General features: G+C 37.0%; 1 protein-coding gene across 9 annotated transcripts in view; it reads left to right on the top strand.

The window, feature by feature from the left end:
* Positions 1–20,489, top strand: part of ZFYVE28 (zinc finger FYVE-type containing 28) — a 157,115-nt gene that overhangs the window by 99,159 nt on the left and 37,467 nt on the right. For 8 of the 9 annotated variants that reach the window (XM_054825000.1, XM_054824999.1, XM_054824998.1 and 5 more), the window contains 4 exons: positions 1,310–1,399; positions 3,304–3,393; positions 6,554–6,655; positions 14,132–15,493. In XM_054825000.1, coding sequence (XP_054680975.1) covers positions 1,310–1,399; positions 3,304–3,393; positions 6,554–6,655; positions 14,132–15,493 — 1,644 coding nt within the window. Of the gene's footprint in view, positions 1–1,309; positions 1,400–3,303; positions 3,394–6,553; positions 6,656–14,131; positions 15,494–15,818; positions 15,917–20,489 lie in introns of those variants that run through there. The other variant, XM_054825004.1, reaches the window with a different exon arrangement.

Below are 20,489 nucleotides of genomic sequence, written 5' to 3'. Positions count from 1 at the left end.
ATAATCTAGAGATTGAGGTTTTGTTCTCTTGTGCTTAGAGATACAAGCAATATGCACCCAGTGAATTTAAGAAGGCAAATTGAAATCTGATGAGGGAAGTTCTTTTACCCAAGCCATAATTAACCATAGGAACTCACTGATTTAAAAACTTGTGATTGAAAAATGGCTTAGAGATTTATATAAAAAATAACTACTTTTGGGGTAAGAAAAGTAATTGCTTATTGCATCAAAGGTCACAATGACCAAATTTTGCGTTGTGCTTCAGAATTTAAGCCAGCTTCCTGCATGTCTGTTAGATGTTTGTGGTGCTGGACATAGTTACAGACAGTATACTGGACAAGATTATCTATGGATTTAATGTAATACAACCCTTCCTACCCTCAGCAGAACAGATTTCTTAGAGTTGGGCAGTGTTTTAAATGTTTCTGGGGAATAATCCCTAGACTCTCTTGTCTCCCGTTACTGATTGCCCTTCCTCAGTATTCATATTCTCTTGCATGATTTTACTCAGGTAAGCAATTTTTTCTGATTCAAAAAAGTATCATTATACTGTTGCATTGAAAATCATTTTAATTGATAACATTGGCTAAAAATGTGGTTTTAAGTGTGGCTTTGAGTGCAGACACTGATGGTAATCAGTAACTGGTTCTTCACAGTGCCTGCGCACAGTTTCTGGCCTCTCCATACCAACTCTCTACATACAGTGTTTGTCTTTGCTGTTGTTTTGCAAACAACTTTTTCCCTTCCTGGGTTACCAAATAGTACCCTGTAGTCTACAGATGACTGATTAAGCAATACATTGACAGAAAACCAATGTTTCTTGCCTTGTGAATTAGTGCTTTTGCATGTAATTCCACATAAAAATGATGCCAACTTTTAAGTCTCCTAAATTGTCTCTGGCTGACTGAATTTCACTAATACAACTTCAGGTAAAACCTTTCTAGATAAAATGTGCTTTTTTGTATTTCCTTAAGAAAAAAACCTGAGTAAACCATCAAGATGTGGCAATAAAGATCCATCTAGGACCTACCTCCCTGTGCCACACAGTGTGGAGTTCCAATTGCTAAATGTGTGTAGTTATAAATTACTACTGAGTTCCACTGCCTCAATCTGCAATAAGTAAATTGGCTGCATTTCTTACAGATTTGTACACTATACAATTTTCATAGTGAGTGCTGTCAAAATAAATACAAAATTATACAGGAAAGCTTATGTTTGTAAGATGATCTGTCCTAGGTTTGTTTTTAACAAATCAGATTATAAAATAAAGTGTGTAAGACAGTAGTACTTTATTTTATAATATTTGCAGTTATGTGTCGGCCATGGTACCTGTGAAGTCTCCAAAAGAATATTATGTACAGCAAGAGGTAATCGTACTTTTCTGTGAAACTGTGGAGAGGTAAGCATTGTAGTTAAGTACTAGACTTTCATTTCTGTGTTTACTTTCAGTCTGAGCTTTTGTAGAAATACTTTAACTGTAGTCTTTAAGAAGCATCATAAAACACCAGGTATTTTGTTTTTCTATTAAGTATCCAAGTGCAAAGTTAAAAAGCACTAAGCATGCTTGCTGGGCACAAGCTTATGCTTTCTTGTTTTCTAGACCAAAAAACCCCCAAAAGTTAATAATTCAACAATAACAATACTGTTGGTATGCCTAGTTTTAGATGTGTAAATGAAGACTAAGCATTTAAATAAGCTAAATCTGTTCAAGGCATCAAGACTTAATGATATTTCATGCAAGAATACATGGGGAGATGATTCAAATCACCTGTGAACCTCTAATGGTTATCATAAAGAACTTACAAAAGCTCTTTAAAGTCTTAGAGGACTGGAGCTTAACTCTATATGTATGAAGAGATGATGTTAAAAAGACCTCAAACAACAATCAATTCAAATTCATTTAGGAGTATAAAATGGTAACAAAAATTGAATTTGTTTGGAATGTGTGTTGAACCACTTTTCTTTTTTTCTTTTTCCCCCCTGTCCTGTGACAGAGCGAGTAGCCTAGCAGGTGCCCAGCTTTAGTGAGGTTTTGAGCAGTGCAACACTCTTCTCAAAAGGAAACTAGTGAACTGTAGTCTGTGTGGAATTATTAGAGACTAATTGACTATAAAACGCACAAACCGACAAAAGTGTTGGGTTTACTGACATATTAGGAGAGCTTGTGAAATAGGACCCAGGGTCTGGTGTGGTCTGTACTTTCGTTGTGGAATGAAGGAGGACAGAGCACACTGCCACAATCTGTAGATGACGTTGAGATCAGAGGCATTTCAAGCATCTTAAAAGACAGTATTACAACTGAAAATTGTCACAAGTAGGAGGAATTACTTTGATCAGTCAGAGAGCTACTACATATGCATGTATTTGCCCAGTAAGAGGAATAAAAAGGCTTCTCACTTGCAGCTTTGGATAACCTGGCAGTGGACTGTAGGAAAGATCAGGGGATGAGAGTGGGCCACGCACCCATGAGTCCATCTACCGCTGGTGCAAAGCAGTGTTTGCTTTGTGGTCGTTTTGGTGTCCACACACAGCAGTATTGGCAAGACAAGTTCTGACAAGGAATAAAACCAAGTTATTTCTATTTGATTTAGGCCAGTAGGGTCTCAGCAGAACTAGTGTGCAGTTTTGAGCATTATCTCTACGCGCTGATATGGACAAATTGGAGAAGAAATTTGAGGAAGTTATGAAACTTATAAGGAAATTGTGAAGAAACTTGGAAAACTTAGCCAAGTGAAAAGCCTAAACAAATTGGGTTTTAGTCTAAAACGGGCATAAAATATTTGAAAAGCTATTGGAGGACAATGAAATGTCCCCCAAATATTAAATCCTCAGACTTCAATAACAGTTGCTGTATAGAACTGGGTTATTTTAGTTTGGTTTCTTAGTTTAGGGGGGAGTTGACCTAGAAGATTATAGCAAGTTTTACGTGAAAGTGAAATCAAATACTTTCCCCTATTACTTTAAAAATGTTTCTTGTAGCTGAAAAACTCTAAGCACCAGTGGTTTTCAGTAACAAGCTGGAGCTTGGCATGAAATAGTAAATAAAAAAGGAAAATGGCATGAAAATTATTTTGGGTTTGGATGGCTATAAAAGCTTTAAGTGTTCAAAGATTTTTTTCTTTTTTTTAAAGCAGTGACTACAGCAGTCAGTTGTATACATAGTGGTTTAGATTGTGCAAAAATAGTTCATGAGTTAAATACTATCAATTTGGTTTGCCTTAATATTTTTTCAAATTTTTTCCTATTGAAATATATTCTTTGAGAGTTTGATCTCTTACTAAACAATTTTATTCTTCTGCTTAGAGCCTTAAGGCTTGGATACCTCACTCAAGATATGATAGATGACTATGAACCAGCTTTAATGTTTACAATTCCACGATTAGCCATTGTATGGTAAGTAAATTTTTTTTTAAAACTTGCCACTCTGCCTCACTTAAAGACTTATTGAAGATTTTAAAAAAAATTGTTCAGAACTTTATTTTTTCACCTGAGTTTGCTTGTACTTTTTTTTAAAAAAAAAAAGGATTATGTTTTGTTTTGTTTTTTTAAAATCATTACCAGTTTCCTGTAGAATACAAAGGGTAAAAAAGAAAAGAGAAGGTGGGACTCTAAGTACAGAAGGCAGGAACCTGAAACAATTGATCAGTCATCCTCCAGAAAGAAACAAAAAAATTAAGAATATCAGTCTATAGAATGTCACGTTGTCAGAAATTTCTTGAAAGCAGATATTTTGTGTCACTCAAAATAATATGACCTAAGGATATAAGTTTTGAAAACCAAAAATTTTCAGTAGGAATTGAGTCTTTTTCTTAGTGACTCTAGGTTCAAAAGGAACTGTCATGACAAACTACATTGTGACCACTGAGTTAAGCTTAAATCTTTTTCAAGAAAAGTATTAACATGTATACCTTATGTAGGTTTTGTGCCCTGTATTGACCACTCAAGACGACTAAATTAAAACCGGTTGTATGCTTCATGCAGTTTTGGCAATATTGAACAAATTAGATGCATTTTTCATAATGAGTCTTTGTGATTTAATAAGACAGCAGTTTCTCTGGAGTAAAGCCAGCGTATTTTTAATATTTTACCATTGCGAATGTTTTAAAGTTACTAATATAAGTAGTATAATTGAGGGAAATAAGAAACCTCAAATCCTGAGTGTAATATGCTTCTCCTCAGGAAATCCCTGTGGCCCATTGTTACTGTTAAATAGGATATTGTCTGTAACTGTCATTCTAAAAATAACAGTAGTAATCTGGTTATCAAAAGACAACGGGAATGTGAGAACTCAGATTGAAGCTGCTGGAAGACACAATGAAGAAGAATACATCATGACTAACTGGAAAACCAAGGGCTCTCTGGAAAACACATCATATCAATCCCCAATTACAAAGAAGGACAGAGGGCAGAAAAGTTTAACTGTTCCAAAGTATCCGGTGATTTGAAAATAAATCACTGCCATGTGAAGTTCCACAGAAAAGCTGCACCATCCAGACAGGGTGTTGTCTGGAAGAAATGCAAGCCTTTTATTTGGACTGTGAAAGGAGAAGCACAAGACAGGTGCAACTCCAAGTTGCCACGCTGTTGCTCCATTGTGTCTTAATGAGAAGAATGGCTCTGGAGCAAGAAGTGTTGGATCTCTTAATAGCAAAGACTTAAAGAATACTTTTCAGAGTAATTTTTGTCTAAGATTTCTTTTCAGATATTGGTTTACTATGCACGTGATACAGTGTATGTTGCCTAGTGTGTTAACAGGTGTCAGTGAACTTTGAACCTAGCAGAAAATATTAAGACACACTTTTTTCCAATTTTTAATTCTTTCCATGGTAGAGCAATACTCAAATTTTGATTCAGAGCTCTTTCAAAGGTCATATATATATATATATATACACACAGAGAGAGAAGCCATTTCATAATCTTTTTTTGCAGTGCTCTAGCCCTCTTCTATTTTTTAATTTCTTCTGCAAGTTGAACTCTATGGAAAGTGAACTGTACCTGTAAATTGTCAAGGGAATGGTGATTCTGCATCAGGTACAAGTTTAGTGTGAGCAGTCTCAAGCTGCCACTCAGCAAAGAAGTAACATTTTTTTTTTTTAGGCAGAACATTAGTACATGAGTCAGCAATAACTACTTGCTTCATGGCAGCTTGCTTGTTGAAGCTCCGAAAGCTTGGGGGGTGGGGAATGTAACCTTGGTAACAGGATAATTTGTCTTAAGCCACAAAAAAAAGTGACTCGCAAAAGAGGCAACTTTTTTTTTCCTCTCTCCACTTCTTCCCTTTCCTTGCTTCTGTCCTGAAAACCCCAGTCCCTAAAGCAGTGTTGATTGAGTTTAGTTGTCGAATTTCTTGCACCCTCGGTTATATTGACAATTCTGAACTTTCTGATGGCCATCTTCCAGCCTGATGGGAGACCACGGTACTATCCTGGTACCAGTGCATGAGCCAGACTCTGGGTTTAGAAACAGAAGAGCAGTATTTCCCAGATGGTAAACAGTGTGTAAGTGGTCCTTTTTTTAAATACTTCAGTGGGATTCATATAACTTGTGATACCAGCGTTGCTGCTCTGTCTCAGAGCCTTCAGCAGTCATGCAGGACACTTGCAAGTGAACAGCCGGTGAGCAAAAGACACAACAGTCTTGTTAGTCAGCCGAGGGTCCCCGTTACTCTGAATGATTTGGATGCAAAGTAGCTACAATACTCTCTGAAGCAACATATAATTTGAGTGAAAGAAAAGGAACACAGTTTTGAAATACAGGCAGCTCTCAGTTACCCAAGGTAAGGGGTAACTGAGCTTGAGAACACACGATCCATTTGCCTCTGAGAATCATACATTGTTTTTGCAGTGGGCAGAGGATTAAACCTCTGAGTTTTAAGCAGAGCGATGCCTGATGTGGGTGGAATCCACTCGCAGTCACAGTGGAATATGATGCAGCAGATAATGGTGAAGAAAGTGAATTTTGTTTAACCCCTAACGCACAGACAGGTTCGGGCAGTCATGATTCAGTTAGGAGGAGCTATTGAGATATCTACAGTGAAGCGCATGGAGACTTTCAGGATCCCAATCCTCTTTCCAGGGAAATTTATACAAGTGCTGCGTTGATTTAGAAGCATACTATTATCGAAATGTGTTTTATGTGATTTAGCAAATATGTTTTCTTTTTTCCTACAGGTTGTATTTATCTTAGAGTTAGAAAAACAGGAGCTCAAGAGTCAACTATCTTACCTAGAAATTATTGAGACTGGAAAGAAAAGCCATTTGCAATCTCTCTCAAGTCAGCGGACTTTCCCCAATTTACCTGATAATCACTTTCTTGGTTTTTTTTCTCCCATGCTTTAGGGGGGGTGGACAGAGAGGAAGGGATCTCTTTCCTGTTGCTTTAAATAGCATTTATTTCTAACTGTGAGTGAATAAGACAAAAATAAGATAATATGTAATTTGAGTGTAGTTCTAATGTTTGTGTACAGTTGCTTTTCTGACTCCTTATCAAGTAGTTGCTCTGTGTAATGAAATTTTCATTTTTTGTGTGTGTTCGTGATGTGCTTGAACTACAGTGGCCTTGTCGTCTACTCTGAGGGACCATTAAACTTGGACCATAAACCAGAAGATATGTCTGAACTCTTCAGACCTTTTCACACTCTGCTAAGAAAAATAAGGTAAGTAATAAAAAATGGTTCTAACTGCTTGTTTTCTGAAGTGAAAATTGGGAGCCTAAAAAAGAACACATAAATGCCTAGAAAAGTGTTTCTGTTTGCTATGTTAACCATAAACTGCATTTTGCTCTCATCTGCCTGATATACCTGTGAAATAACTAAATGTAGTTTTTCATTTCATGGGAGTTTTCTGAACTTATAGTTTCTTTTTTTTCTGGATATCATTTTGTTATATTTCAGGTTTTCCTTATGGTTGGATGATGCCTGAAATACTAAAGTTGCAGTTTATTTTGGGAGATCCTGTTTCTAATTAACATCAATGTTTCTGTTTAACTAGGCTTATTACATTGTCTCGGTATGTTATGATGCAATACTCGGGTAATTCTTAATCTAATAGAAGTGACTATCAGTTTGTTCATATTGTGGATCTGTTTTTACAGGATGGATCATTTTATATATACCTCTTTTCACAGTGCTTCAGTCTTGGTAACCATTGGAGATGTGGGCTTTGGCTCAACTTAAGTATAAAGGGCATTAAAATATTTTTTTTCTTAGTTGGGGTCTTTAGAAGACTGGTCTGTTACATTGAAGAAACCAAGCTGTATCTTTAAAGGATCTTTATCTTCAGTTTTTTGTGTTCACCCTTAAGGTATATTATCTGGGTGTTAAAAGAAACTGTTTTCTAAATCCGTAAGTCCTATTATTTTCTTAGAATTCATTTTTGTATATCAACTGCAAATTTTGTTCCTAGAAATCTCTAGAGACAATTTAGCAGAAGGTTTTTCTTTCCTGTGTCCAATTTTCACCTGTTTATCGCCTTCCCTGTACGTCATGGTGATGGTTTGATGTAAGAATAGTTTTCACGTAGATAAATTTATCCAGATTAATCTCCTCTCACCCATTAGAGGTGAGGCATCTCCTGAGGGAGAATGCAAGCTCTGTCAGGGATGGTTCGGAGAGGAGCCTATTTCTGAAGTTAGCTTTTATGAATATTCAGACCACATCCTTTTGTGTCCCTTGAAGATTTCTTAGTTTTTCTGTCTAGAAGTGATACAGTTTTATTTTTTAGGTAAATTAATTATATTCATATTGAAATCTCAGAATTGTCAAATCAAATGTTCTGGGGTTGGGTTTTTTTTAGTGATTATAGTTTTACAAAACACTGAGTAAAGTCGAAGAACATGAATTGAGGAGCAAAACTAAAGTTAGATGAGGGGAAAAAAACCCCTTTAATTATACTGAAGCTTAAAAAGTCTATTAAAATAATTTAAAATCCTTATTCCTACTATGTGGCTATCACAAAAATTTTTACCAGCACTCTACTGGTTGACTAAAGCCAAAAGTATTTAAAAGCTAATATACTTGTCATAATCTGTACTTTCTGCTTACTCCTTACATTTCACAACACAAAAAATGAAAATCAATCAAGTCAGTTTATTGCTTAGTCCATTTAATTTTCAGTTACTCTGAATTTATTGCTTGGGTTGAAAACACATTAGTAAAATGCTTGTTTATTCAATAACTACAATTTTCAGTGCAAACTTCAAAAACGGAAAAGACTCTCTCAGGTATGTTTCTGGAAAAAGTTCTGATATACTTTAAGACTTACGTCATATTTATTCTTTCAAGTGAGCATTGAGAAATGTGATTTCAGTTGTCCAGCAGACAAAGTTTGTGAAGTGCTCTTAGTATCTATCAGAGCAAAAATTTAAGCAACTTAAGATGTAATGTGAAATTTTATCTGTGTCAGTCTCTGAATTGAAGGAATGTCAAGGAATTTGAATATCTGAAAGAACTGGGCTCAAAAAGATCTTTTAGTAATATTCTTGAATGATAAATATATTGAATGAAAATAACAGGTACAAGTAAGTGTGCAGTTCATGCAGGGTAATTAAATTACTTTTTAAAGTACCTAAGCTGTCTAGATTTTTTTGTTATCACAGATTTTTTTAACTCATCAGGCTGCAATTCCTACTCGGTGAGAATGTTCACAGAAACCTATTAGGGAAGATGGAATGAGATACTTGAGCTAGTCCTCAGTGAAAGGGAGCATTTTTTTTTCCAGGAGTCTTTCTCCGGTCTCCATCACCAATAGTTAAGGCATGAAAATAGATTCAAGTAGTTTCCTGTTAAAACGTGGCGCATCTTGTGTTGCAGTTGTGTGTCTGTTGTAAGAATATCTAACATCTTACTGCAGAATATGATCACATCCCAGTAAATATCTCCATAAGGTTCTATAACTTTTTAGCCTACTAAATATTTTAACTCATGGAATAACACCAAATATACAGCTGATTTTGTACAATTACAGGTAATTTTTAAGCTGTATTATCCTAAACCATCCCTTCTGTTAAAGGCAATGATAAGCACTGTATTTATGTGGATACACATAATTAGAACTAGCAGAGAAAAATATCTATTGGCTAGGAAAATTTTTGGTGGCCTATTGGTGGCTGGCAACTTTGAAAATAGAGATTGTGGAGACTCTGAGCACAAGCAGTAAGTGTTCTTGTTTAGCTTTTGGTAAGGTTGAGCAGCAAATGATGACTTTGAATGTTTTAATTAATACCTAAGCAAGATGCTTGTGTTGACTTTTATTTTAGATATAGCATCTACCAAGGCATAATTATATAGTAGTGTTGTCTCTGTTCCTTTTGAACTATGACATTTGGACCATTTCTGCCAAAGTACTGTAATCTGCCTAGTAAGTATACGAAGCATATCATCTGCTATATGCATAGATATTTTAGTTGCCTGTGACAGTGAACATTCTTGCGATTAAAATATTACTCCTACTATATATACATTTGAGACTGCTATATGGAGATTTTCAGAGGTGAGCAAACTTGGGATTTTGCAGTACTCCTTAATTCTGCCCTTTTTTCCAAGCCCTCTGCTTGCCTGGTGCTTGTTTCTGGGCCATTACAATTGATGGCAGCATCCCCATGGATTTTGGTGGTGCAGAATCAAGCAAATTGCAGATGAAGTAGTGCAGAATCAGAGGATCATACCATTTTCAGTATACCAAAACCTTTCTGTATCATCGACTAGAAATCAATGCAGTATACCTGTTGTCAGAGTGTTAAAGAATGGAGGAGGGCTTGTGAGACTCATATGCTTTTAAAGTGTGCACAGTGATTGAGGGAAAACTGGTTAGTTTTTCCAAGCTAGCTGTGTTTAAAACTTTGAGTTGATTTAAAACTCTTGCACTAAAGGACTACCACTGATATCTGTTACGTATCAGTGTTGGTTTCTCAGAGCTGCGGACTTTGGCGTGCTGAACTCAGTGCAGCACTGCGGAAGCCGGAGGATGCAAATTGCATTCCCGTACCTGCGTCGCATTGTTGTGGTGGCAGCTCCATAAAGGCAGCTGTTTATGCTCTGTTCAGCGCGTGAACCGAACCACAGGCTGACTGTAACAACGATGCTGTTCTCTGAAAACAGACAATTTAAAATTCTAGTCAGAATAGGAGCAAAGTTAATGAAGGAGGCTTGGAGAATGTGAGATGAGTGTACTTGGGGTTTTGTGGCCCTGTCCTCTATTCAGCCAAATTTGTCTTTAAATGGACATCTGGCCTCAGATCTTTGAAGAAGTAATTCCTGCACCCTGGATATTGGCAGCAGAGTAAAATATGGTTATTGGTTTTGCAATAGGCAGAGTAAATTTCTACTACTGCTTGTAACAAGCAGAGTACATCTTGAGAACTTGCCTTGTTTTTCTGCCAGTGGCTGTAGCCACTGAAAGAAAAATGTTCCTTGTATTTTCAAGGCTAGGTTGCCTTCCTGTGATACTATGCCAAAAAGAGTAACAGCAGGTGAAACCCCAACATGCACCTTTTTTAAATTCAGTGTTTTCTAAAGCCTCTGTGAGGAGGAAGCGCACCGCTGCTGTCAGGGTGGATTGCAGAACCTCTCTTTACCTGCGGCTTCTGAATAATGAAAGCAGGAGAAAATCTCTTTTCCATCTGAGCACAGCACTTGCCTGGATCCAGTGATGAGTTACAGACGCTTTAGCAGAAAGGAAATGAACCGTGGAACTAGCTACAGTTTAATTAAACCTTATGGTTTAATAATGATGCCTGATGTTTAGTTATAACTTTCAGTAGTGATTTCACATTTCTTTCCATACACTGCTTGAGGTTAATTTTATTCACAATATCTACATAGGCACTTTAAAACATGCCATGTTTCTAATGTTGGCAGTGAGTTCTGTATAATCTAATACACAGTGTATCAAAAACATAACTGTTGATCAAACATTTGTCACCTTGCAAGGAAATTTGTATTTGAAACAGCCCAAGGAGTCTAAGGGCTTCTTTATGCAGAGAAGTGAAGATAATTGTCCAAACCTCTTTTAGTACAAGCTGAATTTCTTAATAGCAAAATTTCTGGTGTTTGAATTGGGAAATCGAGCATATTTTCTTTGAATTTAGAGCAGGATTATTTCTCTACTGAAATAACAGGGTTGGTGGACTACCACACGTAATCCAACTGATTATGTATAGCAACTCTGCGAGGCAGCATGGATCTGACTCACCTAAAAAGACAAGACGACTGTCAGCTGATTGCACTGACTTTTTTTAATCAAGCTTTATTTACTTATGCTCAAAACTGCACACAGTTGTTCTTAAATTTTGAGGTGGTGTTATTGGCAGAAACAAAGAATTCATGAAGTCAATGAAGCTAGGCAGTATAAACTAAATATGTCTTTCCAGCACTTCACCATGCATGTGTGAAACCTGTATCGGATAGGTCTGAGCAGCCAGGCTCTCTGTGCCTGCAGAAAGGAAGCAGAGTGGCTCTGGGCACCCAGACATCCAGGAATCCTGGGTGCTGCCATGCGATGCTCTGGAGGCTGAATAAAACGCCAGACTAGATGCTGAAAGTTAGAAGACTTGCTCTTTGCTTTTCCCTGGGCATATTTCATTCCCAGTTATGCAGACAAGCTTGGATGGAAAGCAAATTGCTTTGAATGTTGCTGGCATAGTCAATATTTGTAGAATTGCTAATTCTTATCTCGTGTGATTTGAGAAGAGGGTATGACTCTGGTGTGCGGAGAAGCGTAGCAGATGTTTAAGTGGTTGACTGTTGATCAGTTCGCGACATGCATATTTTCATCCAAGGAAGAACAGTTCACCGAGGGTTACTGAACACAGGGATGCCACCTTGGCTCGGAAATCCCCAAGCTACAGGCTGCTGGAAGCCAGCAGGATGCACTCGGCCGAGTTCACTGTGTGCTCGTCCTGTTCTTATGCTGTTCTTCAGAGAATCTGTATCAGAGACAGGCTTCTGTACTTTATGGACCCTGGCCTGACCCAGAAATATCTTATGGTTTTAATATCTTTGCATGGGTGAGGGATAAGCTTAAACCCTTCACTGCTGCGTTTGTGTCCTTACTCTGTTGTGGGTTTTTAAATTAAAACCCCAACTGTTTCTAAAATCCCACATTACTTTGTTTCTGGTTATTAAATTCTACCTCACAGCATTTCTGTAAAAATCGACAAACTGAAAATTCATAATACAAAGCCTCATGGCAAAAATCACGTTAATTCTGTTTTTATTGATTATATTGGTACAATTCTTTAAAAAACTAACAATAACAATACAGCTATTTTTATGTTTACCTTAAAACTTAAACCATTCTCTGTCAGTTTGTTTTTATGGTAAGTTAAAATGCTTAATCTCTTAGAGACTGATTACTGTTTAAATAAAAGATCTGAGTAATAAGATGGTATCATTATACAATGTTTAGGCAAAAAGGAATGTACAGGTCTTTTAAAATGTTCTAGTGTGCCAGATAGCAATACTGGTTTATAGCTTTATCAGGTAAGTGGCTCTAACAAAGATTGCCCATTTCCCTTTCTTACTTATTTATGACTGAAAAAATTGTCAAACTTCAGAGTCGAAGATGCATATGGAATGATTTAAATACTGACTTCTCTAATAGAGAATGTGGAAACAAGTGAAAAGGGGAGGATACAATGGTGCAATTGTTCTTATAAGGTACTTCTGTAAGCTTAGAATTGTTTTTCAGTCTCATATAACTCTTCTATAAAAGCATGATTTTTTTTTTAAATAAAGATGTTAATTGTACGGAATGTATATAACCATAAAAATGTATATTCTATACTTATTCTGACTTCGGTATACTTATCTAAACTGTTGCCTTCTTTTGTAGGCAATTGTAGGGTAGCTGATATACAAGTCAGATACCAGTGATGTATTTTTTGGGCAATTTGATCTTTTAGTGATAGTACTTGAAAAAATATTTGGTCTTTGAGTTAACAAGTTAAGAATGCAAACCATTGACTGGAAATCAAGATGTGAGATGTGTCGAATGTTTCTTTGGCATTTTTTTGGTCCTCTAGACTGAAATTACTTCTTTAAGGGAATACTTTTAAGATGTGCATTTTATTGTTATTGTTGTTCTTGTTAAAGTTGTTATGCCAGCTGTATGTCACGTGCTAGTCAATGATTTCTAAACACATGAGGAATAATGGACTCCTACCCTCTGTTTAAGCAGAAAATCTTGCTTTTCCATCCATTCATTTATGCTAAAATATACTTGCTGGTCTTTGAAAATGTTGACAGCAGCTCTTGACAGAGGGTATTTTTATATGTAGTTTCTAATTGAGAAGCACAGTAAAATCAAATTCAGACTTAAAATCAAGTGCTGCTGTGTCTATGGATTTGTTTTAAAGTTATAAAGCACTTAAGCATAGCAGCCTCAAATAACACTTTGTTTTTAGGTGCTCGTAGTCCTAAATTGCAATACTGAGGGTAATTGATAAGATTGGGGATGCTGCATGTCTCTAGAAAACATAATTTAGTAAATACCTAAATGTTTGTTTTCAGGCCTGCCTGATTCTTAACATTATGCAGAGGCTTAGCTCCCCAATGACTGAGTTATGTGTTTGAGGCAGGAAAGCACCAACTTCCAATCCTTGTTTCAGTGAACAGTCTTCTAAGACATCAGTGTTGCATAAGCGATATTACTATTTTTAATGAATTTTCTTTATCTGACAATATCATGGTGTGAAACTTCTGCAATACTCTCTTGCAGAAAAATTTTCAGAACCTAGTATGAAGGATGACAAATTAGTTAATCAAAGTCAAATTTGTGAATTAAAAAATTAAAATGACAAAACATATCTAATTGTGGGTAACAGTTTTACTATAAGTAGGTGGGGAGAGGGAAAGATCGATTTATGGGTGTGTTTGATTTATTTTGTGGCTTCCTGCAAGGATGTAAATAATTTGGTACCCTGAATTTGCATGAGTAATCTCAAATTCAGGCATCAGCAATCATATCTTTTGAATATGAATGCCAAATGCACCTTGCATTACACAGCTAAAAGTACTCTGTGCCTCCAAGTTCTGGATTTCTGTACTAACAGTAAAAGCTTTTCTAAAATCTGTAACATCGGTGCCTCCTATGATTGTAAATGCCAAGTGATGTGCATATTCCTTCATTTTCAGGGATCTACTTCAGACATTAACTGAGGATGAACTGCACACTCTGGAACGTAACCTCTGCATCTCTCAAGATGTGGATTTTCCTGTCAGAGCGGATCCTGAAGTACCCTCTGTCATTGCACCAGGCATAACTGCGACTTTACCTGCTAAGGAGCTTTCAGCAAAAGCTGAAAACACAGAGGCTGAGCTGGCTTGTTCTATGCAGTATGATGAACAGGAGCTGGAACAGCTGAATAGGATGGTACACAGAGTCGGAGATGAAATGTCATCTCTGCTTTCCCCTCCAAGCATCTGTCAGTCTCCAGCTCACAGACCTACCCTAAGAAATAGTTCTAGCACAGAAGCTTCACCAACAAGACACCATCTCGACAATTTAACTGATGAAGAGGACAGAGTGTTTTTTATGGATGACCTAGATGGAGCAGGAGAAGCTCTTGCCGGGTTGGACTCAGTAAGTGATACTTTTGCTTGGGTGAATAACCCTTGCCACGATTCAAAACAGAACCTGCAATACAGAGACGCTTTGCTGTACGAGAACGGCCATCAGACAGAGGAAACTTTGCTTTTAAAAGATGCTGAAAGTGACTTAAGCAATAATAACAATATTGAAGATAGCAAACAGATGTCTGGCATCTCAGTTCAGAATTCATGCAGCTGTCTAGAAGGTCCGGACTCACAGTTATACCTCAATGGCTGGGATGCATACGCTGATGATGCAGAAATGGCAGAAGTGATAGCTCACAGGACAGGGGGAATGAAAATATCTGCTACTGTAATATTCAATCCTAAATCTCCCTCTAGCTCAGAATCCCCAGTAACAACTCCAGAAGCAGCTATTAGTTGTGTTCCTGGATCTGCTAATCCATTAGCAAATGAGGAGGAAGATGAATCCCATAAACTGAGTATAGCTGCCACAAACTGTCTAATTAATTCCTGTGTGTGTTGTGGCAGCTGTGAAGACAGCAGGGAGGACAGTGTTGAAGGTTTAAAGACTAAACATTCTGCAGGAGGTGTTGTAAATGCTTCATACACGTTAGTAAAGTCTAAGGAAATAGACCATGTAGATAACTTGGACAATTCAGTCCCTGCACAGGAAACATTAAAACCTGAAACTTCTGCTTTGTTAGCAGAAAGAGACTTGGGCAGAGAAGAGCAAAAACTGCCACTCTCCTCTAAGTGCCTGGCACATTCCTCAGGTTCACAGGTAGGAGCAGAAAATGACTCGCAAGGAGAAGCAGAAAGCATCTCAAATCAGCAGAAGTGGGAGAAAAGAAAACAACTATGTGAGAAAAAACAGGACAACAATGAAGATGCTGGTGGTGAAAGGACAGCAAAGGAAGATGTCAAGTCAAGATCTAGTTCAAGGTAAGAGCAACTTGATGTTTTGGTAGTAACGTGCATGAAAATCAATTCCTATAACTTTAGTGATTGGTGTATAATTAATGTCGATTTTAAAGAAAACAGTGTTTTGCAGGATTAAAGAATTTTTCAATATACTTTTTTTTTTAAAGAAAGTAGCTTTGTTGGACTTCATCATCTTTTTTGGAAAACATTTGGAGTGCACCTGAATTTTAATCATACAATGTCTCTATCATTGAAATCTAATCTTACCAGTTTAATGTAACAAAGGGTGCATTGCTGCTAAACATTACCTGGGTCATTACCTCTGTTGTACTCTGCTGTTTTGCAGGAAAAGTGTGTCTGGCAGATACTAAAAAGTTGACTTCTGCATCAGTACACGGGATTAAATTGGGATCTGAACACATCTCACCTTAGCTTCATTTGAGGGAACAGGGTCGATCTGATATGTTGCCTGTGGGCATGAGTGTATTTGAATTTCTGTGTGCTGAAGGAGCCCAATAAAGTGCAGAAATAGCTTTTAAACCTACTGGACCATTTCAGCCAAAGCTGATAACAAAATAGAGGTCATGGATTAAGGTTCTGCATATTTAATGACAGTAAGGAACTAGATAAGAGAGACACGGTAATAATAGTTGTGTTAAAGAAAATGCTATGTTTCAGCCCAACTTAGATTAGACATTAGGGATCCTACACACATCAGTAGGAAACCAGACTTCATTTTGGTTTACTACTTAGAGGATAATCTGGTTTGTAGTGAATAATGCCCTCAGTTCTATGAAGTATTAACATCATAAAGCAGAGGGAAGAAATTAAATACAAGTTCTTGTTTTCTGTATTTCTGTGACAGTTTTCTTCCTTTGTGCCTTACTGTGTCAGTACTGCGGAGATGGTGTGTGTGATGCAGGATCTCTGTTACATGTGTATAGAGTTCAGGGTAGTGCAATGGGGGTAGCTTGAACCATGAAGCATTACCACAATATAAGGGCTACAGAAATAAACATTTGTTTAATAACATACCACTTGATTTACGAAATATTTTACTGGTATTGGAAATAGAATCAAGAATTCTTTGGGCCAGAGTTAATTCATAACAGGTAAAACACAACTTACCATGCACAGAACTCAACTTTTGAGAAAGTAATTTTATCTTCCTCATTATTCTGAGTATTTGCCATCTTGGGCTTGCATGTATGATCATATTCAAGGCCTTGCAACAGAAATTGAGTGGGCTTCATTTTAGGAAGCAAATCACAAATCCCTTTGACATTTCATGCTTTTATAACACTTTAAGTGGAATATTGGTTAAGAGTAATTACTGTATGGTTAATTTACAATGTCCTGATAAATCATACATTGTTTACAAAACTCAGACAACTAGTCTACTAATTTTTTCCTTGTGTATGATATTAAGTAAAATTTGTGAGAACAAGTCTGCAAAATATAATAGAATTATATATAAGCTTCTTTTTCAGCCTCCCATCGTTTGTGTATGTAATAACCTTGTGTCCAGCCTCCATTAATATTGTGTAAAAACTTTGTATGAGAATTGTCCTTTTACACAGTTCTGTAGGTCCATGTTCCTCTCTGTCCTGTTGTTTACTCTTGACCTAGTTCTTAAAAGCTTCTTTGAATAGGTCCTAGATCCTGCCTGGCCTCTCTGCACCAATTGTGATTTTGTAGACCTCAGTCACACTTTGTCTATGTGGTTGCTTTTTTTCAGGTTGGAAAAGTCACAGCCTACTTGATTGTTCTTTGTCCAGAAGTTGTCCATAGCTTTGATCATATCTTTTGTCTTTCTCTAAACCTTTTTCAGTTATACTCTTTAGATTAGATGTTAGGAAGAAATTCTTTACTGTGAGGGTGGTGAGGCACTGGAACAGGTTGCTCAGAGAGGTTGTAGATGCCCCATCCCTGGAAGTGTTCAAGGCCAGGCTGGATGGGGCTTTGGGCAACCTGGTCTAGTGGAGGGTGTCCCTGCCCATGGCAGGGGGGTTGGAACTAGATGGTCTTTAAGGTTTCTTCCAACCCAAACCATTCTGTGATTCTATGATTCTCTTAGCATTAAGTGAATCTGAACTATGCTTACTCAAGATATGAGTAAACCATGGATTTGCACAGTGGCATAATTATTTTCTGTTGTTTTTCCAATGGCTCCCAATATTTGACTTTGAATTTTTTTGCCAAGTGGTGAACTGATGTTTTTTTGAAGTTGTCTGCCAAAGACCCAAGCTCCTGCTTGTGAGCTCAGAGGCTGTCATTCTATATCTGATGCTAAAATTGTTCTCCCTGTGTTTACTAGTTGAATCTCATCTTGCCATTTTATTATCTGTTCTTCAGACTCTAAGATTCTGTGCAGTTTTTCAGTCTGCTCTTGTTATTACCCTGAATAATTTTGCTCTGGTAGCAACCTTTCAGACCTCATTGCTCTCCCCATTTTTGCAGATCATATATGAAAACAAACCCCCAGGGTCCTACAGAACTTAAGCAATGCCATCCTGCTCATGTGAGAAATGGTTGTTTAACAGCCCCTCCCTATTTATTTTAAGAATTATTTATATATTTTGGGCCCCTTCCTCTTATGCTATTGCTCCTTAGTTTTCTTAAATGCCTTTAGTTGAGGTATTTTGACAGGACCTATATGGAAATCCAGAGGCTGCCTACCATTCTTCCCAAGCTTCTTGACCCCTTCAGAGAGCTCCCAAGAGGTTCCCTCTGCAGAAGCCATGTTAATTCTTCCCAGTCAGGTCTTCCTATTATGGTGTACCTATTTTAGCTTTGCATATATTCTGTTAAGTTTCTTGGTACAAACATCAGGCTGACAGAATAAGAGTTGTTTGAATCCCCTTGGAGTCCTTTTTATTTTTAGAGATTGCCATCTTTAAACTCCAGGCATCACAGAGGTTTTAAATGAGAGGTTAATAATTCATCTGATAACTCATTCTTGAGTTCTCCTAAAACTCTTGGGTGAATATTTTTTTAATATTTTGTTAACAAGTTAGTGGGTTTTATCTGTTTTAACCATAGCCTCTTCCACAGTTACTTTGATTCCATCTAATTCTCTCTATTCGTTATTGAGACTACAGTACATCTGTTATTGGCAAATATTCCATCTTTGCAGAAGTGAAGATGGAGGTATTTTGTTACTAGGTGGTCATTCCTTTATTTGGAAATGTTCCGCTATTAACTTCAGTATATTCTGTGAGAGACAGAAATGCTGGGGATCTGCTGAGGACTAGATTAAAAAACTATATGTGTGTAGATCCTTAGTTTTCTCATATATCTATATATAGTTCTTGCCTCTGAATCACTAGTCATGTTATCAGTAAAAGAGAGAATTCAGTTACAAAACTGAACTTTGTGGACCTTTTCTTACTCATGCTGCCTGGGCGGTGACTAATCACTGCTCTTCAATGGTATTTTTAAATTGGAAGATCACATTAGGCTTCTGCGACTGCTCCCTATTACATGCTTGTCAATGCCAACTTAACCATAGGGGAAACGTTGGAGACAGTAGATTATTTTCAGAATGATGGACCCATTAGCTAGAACAATAAGCAATCTAATATACATGGAATAGCTGCAGGATATGCTTATTCATCAAATTGATAAATGTATTTACTTTCTAGTTACTATAAGTCACCAACTAGGAGAAGAAAATTTTCTTTCCCTTGTCTGAATCAAGCAGCTGTCAAATGTGTACACTTTGACACAAACTTTCTTTTAGTAAATCAGTTCTTAAGCTATGCAATGACATTATTTATAGGTGTAATTTCAATGAGCCAGTCAGGTTTACTGTAATTAATCCTGTAAGTCTGAAATATGTGCTATTTCAGGCTTCTCTGTCTAGCCTCGATATTCAGTGGAGTTTAAAAATCAGATGAAATACTCTTCTACTTAAGATTTGTCTATTGACATGTCTTTACAGCTTTGGTTTTTAAGTCATAGCTGATGTCTCGCTCCATTATTTGCTTGTAAGTACCTTGAAGACATAAAACACAAAGGGCACAGAGAGTCTTGGGCAGTAGCATTAATAAGATGTAAATGATGAGAAAAGCACTAGCAAAGTTGTAGTCAGGATCTGATCTGCTACAGGGACAATGTGATAAGTAAAGGCTGTCATGTAGCAAACCAAACTGTTAAAGTAGGGAAATAATGTAAGAATAATAGGGAAGATGATAAAAGTATGACAAAGCAGCATTTGGTGGTTTGGGGTAAAAAAGGACGTAAGTTAACAACAAAACCAAGCTGTAGACCTGTATCTAGTATTCTTTCTTTTTCCACTGGAAGCAAGTAATACAGATCTTTAAAATGCTCATTCTGTCATATTCTGCTTGCTTCTAAGGGGAAAGAAAATTACAGAGAGTGAAGATCATGGGTTTTTTGGTGTTTTGGAAATACTTGGCTTTCTGTTCCTTCCAGAGTTGAAGAGTCCTTGTGAAACTGCTAATTCTACATGTTTTATGAAGTTTGGCAGCTTGTTTCATATTTTCATGCAATGCTAGTGTTTTCATGTCTTAGTCTCAAATACCTGGTTCTGTTGCATGTTTGTTTACCTACATGCTGTCGTTAAAATAGCTCTGATATAAGAAAGGATTCTTAAGTGTAGTTTCTCTCCTTTCTGCTGCAGGTTTATTATGTCTAGCTTAAATTATACTACTTTTGTTGTTGCTGCTGCTGCTGCTATTTTCCTTGATATATATGGTGAGTATACTCTTGAGGAAGCCTTTTACAGTGCACCTGAGAATTGGCAAAAGGAGCTGAAATTGGTACTGAGAACTTACCATCTTCACACTTTCTGCAAGCTCTAGCTGTGTCCGTCGGCTGTTAGATGCTGGCGCTGTTCACGTTTATTTGTGGGGGCTTAGAAAATAGAATATTGTGCCATATGCTTTTGCAGTGTAAAGAGGAGGAATGAGGCATCCTTTGAAAACCATGTTTTGCTGTTTGCTGATCTGTATTGCAATTCTAGAATAAGATGAATAATTTAATATTCTCCAGC

This window comes from Grus americana, chromosome 4, assembly GCF_028858705.1.
Source record: "Grus americana isolate bGruAme1 chromosome 4, bGruAme1.mat, whole genome shotgun sequence".
NCBI classification, from domain to species: Eukaryota; Metazoa; Chordata; class Aves; order Gruiformes; family Gruidae; genus Grus; species Grus americana.
This window is presented reverse-complemented; position numbering and strand designations above follow the sequence as displayed.